The sequence below is a fragment of the Typopeltis vanoorti genome, chromosome 3, assembly GCF_054136105.1.
Source record: "Typopeltis vanoorti isolate ZY-2024b chromosome 3, IOZ_Tvanoo_1.0, whole genome shotgun sequence".
NCBI classification, from domain to species: Eukaryota; Metazoa; Arthropoda; class Arachnida; order Uropygi; family Thelyphonidae; genus Typopeltis; species Typopeltis vanoorti.
In genome coordinates, this window is record NC_143551.1 from 11,862,134 (window position 1) to 11,877,075 (window position 14,942).

Consider the following 14,942-nt stretch of genomic DNA (forward strand, 5'->3'; position numbering starts at 1 on the left):
AATGAATGTGGAAGATTTTTTTTGGAAGGTTTTAATTTTTTTTTTTTGAGGAAGGTTTGTTTTTTACAAAGATACTTTAACTATTTGAGTTATTGTCATGGTGCAGATGAAGAATAGAGGAAAAGAGCAGAACAATCTGGCAGCAGATTAGGAAGCCACAGAAGGTGCATGGGACAATGTCGTGACTATCCTCTTAATACTCTATGTCTCAAATTAGTAATGAGAGAATCAAGAACAGATATGTAAAAGAATGCTAAACCTGCTTGTGTTTGGCAATTGATATCTTTACATGCAAATATAGTTATCAAATAAAATATTACTAAAATCAAGTATATATTTTTTAAAGAATATCTCTTTATTATCAAGAAGCCAGATGTACTAAGCATATCTTTGATATACAAATGCAAGTTGGTTTTCATGTTTAAACAATATGATGGTTCATATCTTTCTAAATTTACAATTTTCTTTCCCCTTTCCTCATAAAATTGGCTGAAATTCACAAATGACTTCAGATATTTAAGCATTATTTATTATTCAATAAATTTAGCACATAAAGTATGGATTTTAAGTAGGCCAGATTACAAGATATTATTACATGAATATTTTTCATACTAATAGATTATATGAGTTTTATTATTTTATTTTATCAATTAAGTTTAAGTTAGCATGAAAAAAAATTTATAACCACTTCCTGTACACAGTTTCTCAATTTACTACATGAAATATTTTTTTTTTTTTTCTTTTTTGTAAAAAACAGAACAATTATGATAAAACTGGTCTTATCATTCACTGATATGAATAAGTTATTTACTTTCTAAATAAAGAAAAGTTTCCTTTTTAATAATACCGATTTTCAATTCTGAATAGATCTAATTACAAAAAATAAAAAATATCTCTCTCTTTCAAATTTTTCGAATTAGAAAAAATGATAGGTTTTGTTAATAGTTGACCAACTACAGAAAAAAAGTGAAGATCTTGATCAAAATTTTACATAAGACTTCAAATTTTCTAACTTGCAAAATTTTCAATAATTATCCAAAAAAATATACAGATATATTTTCAATGCTGATAACTACAGCCAACTAAAAGTAATTATTTTGCTTTATAAATTTAGCTTAAGCTAGACTGTTAACACTGATAAACTTTTAATATTTCCATCAAATTAATAATAAATATTCATTACATATTCATTGATTCATAATCAAACTGTTTCAAATGTTTCAATAGATACACAATTTTTTATTTATTTATTTTATTTTTTTTTTGTATTCCTCCTTTAATTGAAGCAGAAAATGTCATCTATTATTCAAAAAATTAGTATGCCTTTTAAAAAATGAACTTCAAACTTCTCAGCAACATCAGCACAGTGAAAAAACCATAAATATTAAAAAACTTCAAAAAATTGGTGTGATATAGAAAAATGACTAAACTCCTCTTCAACTTATAAAAACAGTTTGAACTGAATTATTTACATTTTCATTGCAAGTATATGAGTCCTCTGCTTGAAATTTGTACATCATCAGCTTCCAAAAAGATCTGTGCGAAGAGAAAGTATCTGTAATGCTTTAGTAGGTGAAAAACTGTACACACCAACTTCTTCCAAAGCCCCAGCAGCATCCTGTGAATTATTTGCTGACTGTAGTGTTTCTTTTAATAAACGAGCTGTGGCATGCTTCAGTGTTAATAAGATGCAAGATTCCTTAACTCTGAAAAATACAAAGTATGTTAATAAAAAAATACTAAAGATACGTTTACATTTTTAAAAAAAGTAGCAAATTATCTATTTTGCTGCACTTGTCTTTTTTCTTTCCTTATAGTTGCTAAACCACCTGACCCATTGAAGAGGTGACCTTCTACACAAGAAGTGCAATATCATCACTGTTATCTTTTTAGTGAATACTTCTCAATAATCATTAAAACTTTAATAGTTGTGCCTATTCACTTTTTAAGAAGTTTTTTTGTTATTTTTATTTTTTGATTTAGTTTATCATGTTGCAGCAAACCCAGCTAGTTAGAATGTTGAATGAGAAATGCTACAACACAAGAATTATAATTTATTATTATTAGGTGGCAAACTATTTTGAAGGTTGTTGAAGAAGCTTAGAAATGAAGGAAAGAGTGCTGTAAAAGAATTAGAGATGATAAAGGTGACATGAAATTGGAAGAAAAATATATCATTGAAGTATGGAGTAATTATTCGAAAAATTGCTAAATGAAACAAGCAGTGATAGCACAGTGGTAAAAAACGCTCAAAAGGCATACAGTCAGGAATACATATCCATACTTGAAGTAGAAAAAGACATCAAAGGCTTGATATGTAGAAAGACAGCAAAACTAGATGATATTCAACAAGAAATGCTGAAGTATGGTGGTATGAAAGTCTTACAGTGGGTGCACTGCAAAGTTCAAAAGGCCTGGACAGAGGGATGAATTCCCGATGATTGGAGTAGAGTCCTCACAGTACCCATTATATAAAATGGGAAATAAAACTGAATGTGAGAATTACAGAGGTATTTCCCTACTGAGTGTTCCTAGTAAGATTTATGCAAGTATACTTGAGAAATGGTTGAGAAGAATTGTGGAAGAAAAGCTTGGTGAAGAACAAGCTGGATTAAGGCCAAATAGAGGCTGTCAGGATCAGATCTTCACTTTACCACAAATAGTTGAGAAATCATGGAAATATAACAAAGATGTGTATTTAAGTTTTGTCAATTTGGAAAAGGCATATGACAAGGGTGCCAAGAGAGAAGTTATTCAATACGCTACAGTTATATGGCATCAATTGGGAATTATATCAAGCAATACTTGGTCTTTATTTGAGTTGTAAGTCAGCAGTTAGAATTGAAGGAAGTACAGGAGGATGGTTTAATGTTAAATCTGGTGTGAGACAAGGATGTACATAATCCCCTCTGTTATTCATTATCTTTATGGATCACATTATGAAGGAAAGTGGTATTAAACATGATATCAAAATTGGAGATGTTAATGTCAGCTCTTTGCTTTATGCGGATGATGTTTCTAAATAAATAGTTCTAAATAAATCTGCAACAAATCTGCAAGATTCCCTAACTAAATGAATAACTGTTGTAATAGATATGGTATGAAGGTCAGCAATAAAAAGACAAAGACAATGAAAATAGGCAGAATCGCTGAAAATGCAACTGCATTATGAACAGAGAACCTGTGGAACAAGTAAAACAGTTCAGCTACTTAGGCACAATTTTTTAGTGAAGATGGTAAATTAAATATGGAAATAGATAACAGCAACAAAGCTGGTATGGTAGGAAGCCAATTGAATAAATTCATATGGAATAAGAGAGAATTTAATCGGAACACTAAACCAGAACACTAAATTACATGACAGTGTTCAAACCAGTTTTCACTTATGGATCTGAGAGCTGGGTCAGAAGTAAAACACTTGACCAAAGACTAGAGACCACAGATATGAGAGTCCTGAGAAAGATTAGAGCGTGAACAGATGGCATCAATGGCAATATCATATTAAAAACGAGGATATTAGGAAAGAACTTGACATTGTCAGCATCCAGGAATGCATTAGCAGAGCTAATCTCAGGTGGTATGGTCGCTTAAACAAAATGGGCGAGGAAAGATTAACAAAACAAGTGTTCTCTGCCAGGTTGGCAGGAAAACGACCCAGAAAAAGGCCAAGATATAGGTGGATTGATACTGTACAAAGTTTATTCTTGTTAAAATTCTCCAAGCACTGTTCAAAGATTTTCATGCGAGTGTGTTTTTGATCTGCTGTGAGCAACCGCAGCACCCATCTTGTGCAAAGCTTTTTCATTTGCAATTATTAATGCAAAATATATCCTACACATTCTTTTGAAATGCCTATAGTCTCAGCAATTTCACGCACTTGGACTCATCGGTCATCCAATAACATATTGTGCACTTGATCAAGGATTTCTGGTGTTGTTACACTTTTTTTTGGACGTCCTTCACGTGGATCACCTTCAAAGCTGGTGCATCCATGTTTAAACTCGGCAGCCCATTTCTTAATTGTTGAAAATGAAGGAAAAGAGTGTCCATAAACTTTTATGAACCTCGAATGAATTTCTTTTGGCATTAGACCTTCTTTTACAAAGAATTTTATAATCGCATGATACTCAATTTTATCCATTTCAAGGGACACAGAAAACACTTTTGCTTCAGACAGCTGTATAAAACAAACTACTTGATAGAATGACTTGCAATTTCACAGGATGCTTATGACAGATGTACCAACTTAGGGAAAAAAAAAATTTGCCAATAGTGTTGTCATTTATGCAGCGGCCAAGAACGTTTAAAACCACCCTCGTATATTATTAGTTTTGGTTTCATAACATGTATATCAGCACTTGCAGTGTGCCTGTTATTGATATTATTGTCAAAATGAAATGTAAAGCATTTGAAAAATGGATGTACTCACCAGATTTTGATAATTTTGATAGTTGTGTTCACTTTCAATTTTTTTATTGTAATTTAAAGTTGTTAAGTGTTGAGGTATTTGTGGGTTATTACTATTACTATTATTACGGGCAACTCCAGGGAGTCATTAGACTCATCGAGGGAGGCCCCAAATCATATTCATCACAACTATTTGACATTCCTACAGTATCTATCATACCTCGCCTTAAACTCATTCACTGTCACAGCATCCACCACAGACTCAGGGAGCGCATTCCACTCATTCACTACTCTAAAAGTAAAGAACCCAGCTCTAACACCTTTACTAACCACACTTTTGCCCAGTTTCCATGGATGTCCCCTAGTCCTCCCACAACCAGCCCTGTTCTCAAAAATATCTTCTGAATTAATTTTATAGAAACCCTTCAGTAATTTGAATGTCTCAATCACATCTCCCCTCCTCCGCCTATCAACCAATTTTTGCAACCCACAAATCCTCAACCTGTTCTCATACGGTTCATTCCACAGACCTGCTATCATCTTGGTCACTCGCCTCTGGATCCTCTCCACCTCCTCCCCATCAAGAAGAAACCTAGGTGACCAAATCTGAGCACAGTAGTCTAGATGGGGTCTTATCAAGGCTCGATACAGAGGAACAATAACCTGTTTGTCAATGTATTCTTCAGCAACCAAGTGATTTGATGAGCTGATTTGGCCACTTTTGCAATGTGTCCCCTAAATTTCAATTCTTATCCACCAACACTCCTAAATCTCGTGCCTCATCAATTTCCTGGAGCACGGTTCCACCAATGCAGTAAACTGCCGTCAATCTTTTCACCCCAAAATGCATAACCTTACATTTTGCCACATTAAATTGACATCCATTCTCCTTAGCCCAGACCTCCAATCTATTCAAATCATCCTGCAAAATTTTGACGTCATCTGCATTCACTATTGCCCTACCCAACTTCGCAACATCCGCAAACAAATGAACTGTTCCTCTCAGATCCTTTCCTATATCATTTATGAACAAATTAAACAGCAGTGGTCCAAGAACAGATCCTTGTGGCACACCACTAGTCACAGGCCGTCTTGTGGACTCTACTCCTGAGTAAACCACTCTCTGATATCTCTCCGTCAACCACCCTCCTATCCATCTCACCAACCCTATGTCCATTCCCATATGCTGCAATTTACTGATTAGAATTCCATGTGGTATCCTGTCAAAGGCCTTAGCAAGGTCCAGTAGAATCACTGTAAACTCATTACCCTTATCCAGTTCAGCCGTCACTGTGTTATAATACGTGAGCAGGTTACTGAGGCATGACCTACCCTTCACAAAGCCATGCTGTCCCCGATACAGTATCCCATTTTCTTCTATCCAATCTTGTATTTTCCTCTTGACTATTTTCTCTAAGACCTTGATAATGATTCCTGTTATGCTGATTGGCCGGTAATTTTCAACAGCAGCCTTGGAACCACCCTTGTGCAGTGGAACTATTTTTCCCTCTTTCCACCCCCTTGGGACTGACCCAGTCCTGAGGCTCAAATTAAACAAAGTGGTCAAGGGCACTGACAATTCTTTGGCCGCTTCACTTACGACACGAGCTGGTTTACCATCCAATCCCACAGATGTATTGACATTGAGGTTCTGTAATAGACTAGTTACCTCTACTTCATTCATCACAATTCCAGTATAAGCTGTTGGTTCTTCCATTCCTGCAAAGTCACCACCTGGATGATATACTCTTGCAAAGTGCTCGCTCAGTAATTCCACAATATCGACTGATTCGGTTACCTACCTACCCTCAGCATTTTTTAAGATCATTCTACCATGAGCATTTTTCCTTTTACTTGCAACATATTGAAAAAACTGTTTGGGATTCTCTTTAGCCTGCGTGGCCAATTTCCTTTCGTAATCTGCTTTTGCTTTTCTTACCACCCTTGTTACCATCCTGGCCTGAGCTTTATACTGTTCCTGTGCCTGATGGTCACCCTTCTCCTTAAATTCCCTCCACAATTGTTTCTTTTTTTGCAGCTCAAGCTTAATAGTGTTATTCATCCATTTAACCCCTACTTGATTTATTATTCGGACTCTTGGTATACAGTCAACCATTGCCTCCTGCAAACAGTTCTTAACCACCCCCATGCACTATCAACATCCAGCACTTGCAGTTTTACATGCCATGGCATTGAGCCAAGCACACACCTAAGCTTGTCATACTTACCAGCCCGGTAATTCCACATGTACCCTGTCTTAATTGTAAATTCGACTCCTTTAGCCACCTCCCAAGTCATGACCTTATGGTCACTCTCACCAATTGGTGGCAACATGGTCATGTTCGTTACAGCCACATTCTCGGTTGCAATTACTAGGTCCAGCACTCTCTGCCCCCTGGTATTTTCCAATACATGTTGCCGTAGATAGTTGTCCCTTAATAACCACATAAAATCCAATTCCTTCCACCCATGTGCCCTCTCCTCTTTCCAGTCAATGTTACCATAATTGAAATCACCCATAATAATTACCCTCCTTCCACTCATGTCTTCTATTTGCTTATGCATACTATCCCCACCATCCACTCCATCACCCGGTCTACAGCAGCACCCAATTGTATATTTTGTTCTGCTAGATTCTATCTCACACCAAACAGCCTCAAATGTGCTTTTTTCCCCATCATGCAGTTCAACTTCTATACTCCTTGGCTGAAGCTCATCAGCTATCATCAATAACACTCCTCCCCCCTTTTTATTCACCCTGAACACGCCTATATACCCGTCGCATTCAATCCCACTAGCTTTATCATCTTCTGTCAGCCATGTTTCACTAATACCGACAACCTGTGGCCTGGAAGTGCCAACCATGGCCAAAAACTCTTCCTTCTTGTTCCTAATACTCCTGGCATTAGTGTACATGAATCGCAGAAGCCCATTTGTCCCATCCCTACTTTGATGCCTTATACTAACTATCCCATTCTGATTTGTTGTCCGTCGTACTCGCTCGGGCATAATATACTCATTCATACACTTAACTGCCCCCTAAAGTCTGCATATCTACTCTCCCCCCCTCTTAATAAATCTAGTTTCCCTGAGTCTGTATATCCACTTCCACATCATTCATCAACACTCTTTCAAGTCTCCGTACACCAACTCCATTCAAATGCAACCCATCCATCTTATATAAGTCCTTTCGCCCATCGAACTCATTCCACACATCCACAAATTCCACACCACTCTCCATGCATAACCCACGCATAAAGTCATTGGCAATTATGGCTCTCCTTCTAAACACTTCGCTGTCATACCGCGGTAAGATACTCACCATCCTAACTCTCTCACTCTTCTCTTTTGCTACCTCAAACAACTCCCTCACATCCTCTATCATTTCCATTTTGTCCTCTTTCAAATCATTCGTTCCTGCCACGATTATCATCTCTTTCACCCTCTGTTTTTGCAGTCGAATAGATTCGCTGACGTCCTTTATTTTCGCACCCGGCTGGTACGACTTCGTTAAACTCTCAATTATTACACCTCTTAATAGCGAATCCCCATACAGCACTCGCTCCTTCATTTTATTTTGCGAACATTCTATTATTTGCCGTCACAGACTTCCGCCGGTTATTTGTCGGTACGTTCAACACACATTTTTCCATACGCTCCAGTTGTCTTTTAGCTCTGTGTATCGCACCATTCAAACGGGCAATTTCGCTACTCGCATTTATCTCACCATTTTCATTATCGATCAAATCATCCATTCTTTCTGTGTTTCTACCTTCATTTACATTTTTGGCGACGCTCTCACACCTATCTGGCACTACCACGCAATTCTCTAGCACACAGCCATTTTCTACATTCTGACTATCGTTAACGATATCACTCTCGACACACGAAACACGCTTGAAGTCCTCATTCTATTTACACTTTTTACACATATTAACTCCACTATCACTTTCTAACCAGACTCCCACCACTCTTCGCAAGGCATACATCTCACAGACAGCACATTGCATAAATGTGTTTACATCAAAACTCTTAAACAAACATGGCGACCTGGCAGCCATTTTTTTCTTTATCGGTGCCATGTGTACGCTATCTTTTCTTAAAAATAATAATTAAAATAACAGAAAACACGCAAAAATTGCACAGACACACCAAGAAACAAAAAGCAAACAATACTACTTAAAATTCTAGTAAAATATCTAATGTTAACACAAAATACTACTAATCTTTTCAGGAGCTCTCGACAAGCTGACGATATAATCAGTGCGACACCAAGCACTATCTGATGAATTATACTCAATTTTATCCATTTCAAGGGACACAGACAACACTTTTGCTTCAGACAGCTGTATAAAACAAACTACTTGATAGAATGACTTGCAATTTCACAGGATGCTTATGACAGATGTACCAACTTAGAGAAAAAAAATTTGCCAATAATGTTGTCATCTATGCCGCGGCCGAGAATGTTTCAGACCACCCTTGTATATTATTAGTTTTTTCATAACATGCATATCAGCACTTGCAGTGTGCCTGTTATTGATATTAATATTGTCAAAATGAAATGTAAAGCATTTGAAAAATGGATGTACTCACCAGATTTTGATAATTTTGAAAGTTGTGTTCACTTTCAATTTTTGTATTGTAATTTAAAGTTGTTAAGTGTTGAGGTATTTGTGGGTTTGTTTAGACATTCTATTTATGTTAACGGAGACAGCGTGTCAGCCATCATACATAACTTATTGCTTGTTTTTTACACAGAGTGCACATGCTGAGGAGTTTGATGGGTGATTGACAGTGGACAGAGAGAGCGCATACATTGTCGGGGTAACAAGAAAAATAAAGAGAGAGAATGGAAGTTTAAGAATGCAGACTGGTGAATTTTGCTCTTAGGAAGTTTTGATGTTTTACGTGACAGTCAGGAGAATATTAATAGAAAATTCAAAAACGGAATTTTAGAACTGTGAATCTTTAAACTGGAGGAGTTGAGACTGTCAATAAGTATTTGGTAAATACAAGAATATATTGCAATTAACATTCTAATTCAATGTTCGAGGAAACGCTGAATGGAAGATTTCATCTTCTGTCTTAAGGGTACTGGATTACTACAGAAAAACCAATTGGTGAAATTTGTAAAGTGGCTTAACATGAAGAGCTCATCTTAGATATGTTGTTTATGAAGTAGTAGCAGAAACTTCTTTCTCTGGTACAAAAATTAATAAGTTGTGTGTCAGATAGAACTGCAAGAAGTAAGAATATTTATACTTCACTGAGACTGTAGGAATAATATTGTATGTTACATAAGGGAGATAAAAAAGATCTCATGGAAAAGAAGAAAATTTGTATATTTTCGGAAAGGGCCTAACAAGGAAACTGACTCTGATCAACAATTTTTGTTGTTGTGAAAACAAGGTGTTTAGTCTGGCAGACATAATTAAGTATATGTTAAATAATTCCAATAATAGAATGAATCAAAGAATGAATGATTTAATAATTTTGGATAAGAAAATCTCTAAAGTGTAGATTTATTTTAGAAGGCCTTGGATCCAGTTAATTTTGTACCCTCGTATCCACATCACTAACTTCATATCCATCCTATTTGCTGCAATTTATTTGTCAGAATTCTATGTGGTATACTGTCAAAAGCCTTTGCAAAGTTTAGCAATATCACTGTGTATCCATTACCTGTGTGCAACTTAGCTGTCACTGTTTTCTAAAAGGTAAGTTACTAAGGTATGGCCTACCCTTCAGAAAACTATCTTTCCCATATAGCATCCCATTCCTGTATTTTTCCCCTTAACCCACTTCTCTTTTACCTTGACCACACCTGAGATGCTGATAGGGCGATAATTCGCTACCTCAGTATTTGAGCCTACTTTATGCAATTGAATTGTTTTTCTCCTTTTTTCCACTCCTTTAGACCAACCCAAAGCTCGGACTTAAATTAAACAATGTGGTCAAAGCAACTGCCAATTCCCTTTATCATCAAAGCTCTGCAATTCCTGTGCACCCTCTTGTAATACCCAAGAAGTTACCATCTAATCCCATTGCTGTATTCACATAAAGGTTCTATAATATCCTGTGCGCCTTTAGTTCATTCTGTTTCCGCATCAACTTTTGCTGTTACTGTAATATCTCCACTTGGATGATATACATTTGCAAAGTGATCATTTAGTAATTCAGCTATTTCATCTAATTCATTTACCTCCCTACCATCGGCATTCTTCAGAATTATTCTTCCATAATCATCTTTGTTTTACTTGCCTCATAGTGAGAGAACTCTTTGGGATTACCTTTGGCTTGCAGTGCTAATTTCTTCTCATACTCTAATTTTGCGTTCCTTACCATGATGTCCTGTACTTTGTACTGCTCATGTGCCTGTTGATTACCTTTCGCTTTGAATTTTCTCAAAGATTTCTTTTTTTTTTTTTTTTTTTTGTTTGAATAGTATCATTAGATAGGTCTAATGATGCTATTCATTCATTTAACTCCCCACTTAATTTATCTTCCTGACTCTTGGTATGACAGTAGGGTTTTTCCCCAATTTATCCTAGAGTTTTTCATCCCACAAAGCAGGCAAACCGGCCTTGAGAACTCAACACTACAAGACATAGGATACACTGGGGCATAGGGCTGACCACCTTATCCTGCAAATGGCTTGAGGTCCGATGATTAACAAACCCTCGACACCACAAGGTAAAAGAGGGTAAAAGGAAGATGATGATGATATATTGTTTTAGTTTCATTAAATGTATTTGCTGGCCTGATTGGCCAAGTGGCTAGAGTATTTGCTCTCCAGCCAAAAGGCAGCGGATTCGAATCCCACCATGGGCATGGATGTTTGTGATTGTCTGTGAAAATACTAGTGGTGGTGCTCACCAGTAGATGGCATCGGTGTAGATGATGAAGGTAGTTGCAGTTGGTGGATTAGTGGAGATGGAGAGCTGTAGAATAGGTGCCCTCCCTCGATGAGTCTTTGGATACTCAATTTTATCCATTTCAAGGGATACAGACAACACTTTTGCTTTAGACAGCTGTATAAAACAAACTACTTGATAGAATGACTTGCAATTTCACATGGATGCTTATGACAGATGTACCAACTAACAAAAAAAAATCGTGTCGATAGTGTTGCCATCTATGATCGATGCTGAGAACGTCTCCGACCACCCCGTATGTATATGTGCACACACACACACACACACACACACACACACACACACACACACACACACACACACACACACTGTCCAAAAAGAAACCAAACTTTTCGAAAATAAAAGAAACTAGCGGGGACACCTGTTGTATCTTTTTGTTGTCGAAAACGGCACCTTCATTAATGTTGTGTCAACTGTTTATTACATTTGTTTCATTAGAAGCCGAGTTACAGTGTCAAGAGTGACAGTGTGTTTTGACAAACAGTCAGAAAATGAGTTTCAAACAGAGAGCTGCGACTGACTTTTGTGTTAAACTTGGTAAAAGTTTTACTGAAACGCATCAAATGCTTCAAAAAGCATAGTGATGAATGCTTATCCCATACTCAAGTTTACGAGTTGTTTAAGCAATTTCAAAGTGGTCACGAGAGATTTGTGGACGATGAAAAGCCAGTCCATCCAAAAACTGGACTGAGCGAAGTTAACATCCAAAAAGTGCATAATTTCATCAAAGAAAACCCAAAATCATCCATGAGATTGATTGAAGATGAATTAGGGATTCCAAAATCAACTGTGCACAACATTTTGACAGAGAGTTTGGGCCTTCGTAAATTGAATTCATGATTTGCACCATCTCATTGTTCGAACATTGTGAGACATTTTTTTTTTTTTTTTTTTTTAATCAAAAACCAAGTTTGTGTGTTGGATCAATTGCCGTATTCACCTAATTTAGTACCCTGTGACTTCTTTCTCTTCTCCCAACTTCATTTGCCGATGTAAGGAAAGTGATACGACACCATTGAAAATGTTCAAACGGCTGTGACCACGACTCTCAATAGTATCCCAAAATCCGATAAAAAAAAACTCATTTAACGAATTAATCGACCATGCCAAACACTGTATTGAAGCTGAGGGAAAGTATATTGATCGAAATAAATTATTTGAATAATTATAATTGGCCTGTGTTTTATTTTCTATCAAAAGTTCAGTTTCTTTTTGGACAGAGGGTGTGTATATATATACGTGGGCTGTTCAATAAGTAATAAGACTAATTTTACTGTGGAGAAACCACTCATCACAATATTAATTTCTGTGGAATAAAGAAATGTTGCTGTCTGTATTAAAGAAAAAGAGGTTGATAGATGGCGTATATGGGCTGATGTGCCAGAGTGTCACGTGACTAAACGCAAGCTTGTTTCGGAGCGCCTACGAGGCGAGACCAGTCTTTGAAATGGAAGCATCCTTGGAAGAGCTTTATGCGATTAAATTTTGTGTGTATTTGCAAAAATCGGCATCGGACACTTTTAACATGATATGCGAAGCTTTCCATGATGAAGCAATGTCGAGGGCAAGTGTTTTTCGCTGGCATAAAACTTTTAAGGAAAGAAGGCAAAATGTGGAAGATCTTGAACGTGAGGGAAGACCTTCAACGTCCATCACAGAGACAATGATCAACACAGCAGCGATTATCATCAAGCACGTCAAAAGGAAGCATCCATTGCTGAAGAATGGCTTCTTATTGAACCACAATAATGCAAGGCCACATATTGCTGGTTGTGTAGTGGACATTTTGCAGAAGAACAACACAGATATCCTACCACACCCTCCATACAGTCCTGATCTCGCACCGTGCGATTTCTGGCTGTTTCCTCAGCTCAAGAAACCACTGAGAGGTTGCCATTTCGAAAGTAACAAAGCATGTGTAAAAGCTGTGGAGGCAGTTTTGAAAGAACTCTCAAAAAACAGACTTTCACATATGTTTAAGAAGTGGATGCAATGTTGGGACAAATGCATCGCGTCTCATGGTAGTTGCTTTGAAAAAGACTATGTAAATGATGACAATTAAAGGTAATCTGTTTTCTGTATAAATATAGTCTTATTTATTGAACAGCCTACGTATATATATAAGAAATGTTTTACTGATTAAATTATTGCTGATAATCTTATTTATATTTATAATGGTTCATGAGAATGAACAGCAGGATAAGAAATAAGCTACATAAATTACAAGAATACCTTGGGAACGATTGAGATATACATGAAATGCAGTTAAGATACTTTAGAAAACAGAAAAGTGATAAAATGAAAGCCCTAACAGACTATAAGAAAACCAATCAGGAAGAAAACTGCTGAGAGAATACTAAACTTATAAAGACATGTTAATAGTGTTAGTTATCCTAATCTAGTAAAGCATTTCATGTTATAGCAATGAAAATGTGTTTTTTTTTTTAAGTTATTTTCAATCTTTTTTATGACCACTTTAGATGGTATATGAATTTCATTACTCAGTGTGAAACCATATTCTGTTTATTGAATGCCTGAAGTGGCTGGAACAAAGTTTCATACTTAATTTCTACATCAGGATTTCTGGAATATGTAAACAGTAACCCACCCACAGTACTATACTATTGTATTAGTAGAACAACAGTCTTTCTTTTTTGAATTTACTATGGTGGAGCATTGTGGTTTTTATCCAGGAGATCATGTGGGTTGTATCCAAAACATGGTCTGCAAGGCCAGATTCACTATAGTCGTGATTTCAGATATATGTTCTTCTAAATGTATGGTTGTTGATCTACCTGTCTGTTCAAAGTAAGCTAGCTTGCAGGAACAGGATACTCTACATACTCCAGGCACTGAGAGAGCAGGAAGCTGATCTTTGGTGGAATGGATAAGGATAGTAAGTTTACAGTAGGGCTTAAACACTGTATGGAGGCTGTACTTTTTCAAGGACTTGGTTATTTTTTCTGATGTGCCATGGATGTAGGGTATGGTGATGGCATTTTTGAAGTCCTTCTGAAGAGATGGCTGGGGAATGGAGGAGGAACTGATTATTTTTTTAAATTCTGTAATCATTGCAACCATTAGAAAGGAAGGTATTTGGGTATATGCCATATGAGCCAAAACGAGCCATAAACTCAGCCCTCCCAAAACTTCTATCTGGCTAAGATATGTAGATGTTGTGTTCTCTATTTGGTGTCACGGTCCAGACACATTAGACTCCTCCCTCAATCACCTCAATAGTCTACATCCAAGAATCCAGTTTACGATGGAAAAGGAAAATAACAATAGTTTACTCTTCCTAGACACCTTAGTAACATGTTCCTAATGGTAACCTTTCCTTCACTATATACAGAAAATCTACTCACACATGCAGATACATTCACAAACTCTCCCACCACTACCCCTCTCAACAATATAGCATTATTAAAACTCTAACCAAGAGAGCCCACAATCTTTGTTCCAGTGGAATCTCCCTTTCAACCGAACTCAACCGCATACACAACACCTTCCTTTCTAATGGCTGCAATAATTACAGAATTAAAAAAATAATCAGTTCCTCCCCCATTCCCAGCTATCTCTTCAGCAGGACTTCAGAAA

General features: G+C 36.7%; 1 protein-coding gene across 8 annotated transcripts in view; it reads right to left on the reverse strand.

The window, feature by feature from the left end:
- Positions 1-338: 338 nt before the first annotated feature.
- Positions 339-14,942, reverse strand: part of Rint1 (RAD50 interactor 1) — a 221,506-nt gene continuing 206,902 nt past the window's right edge. For all 8 annotated transcript variants that reach the window (XM_090390551.1, XM_090390554.1, XM_090390556.1 and 5 more), the window contains exon 15: positions 339-1,706. In XM_090390551.1, the coding sequence (XP_090246677.1) occupies positions 1,520-1,706 (187 nt within the window). In that variant the 3' untranslated portion in view covers positions 339-1,519. The remainder of the gene's footprint in view (positions 1,707-14,942) is intronic.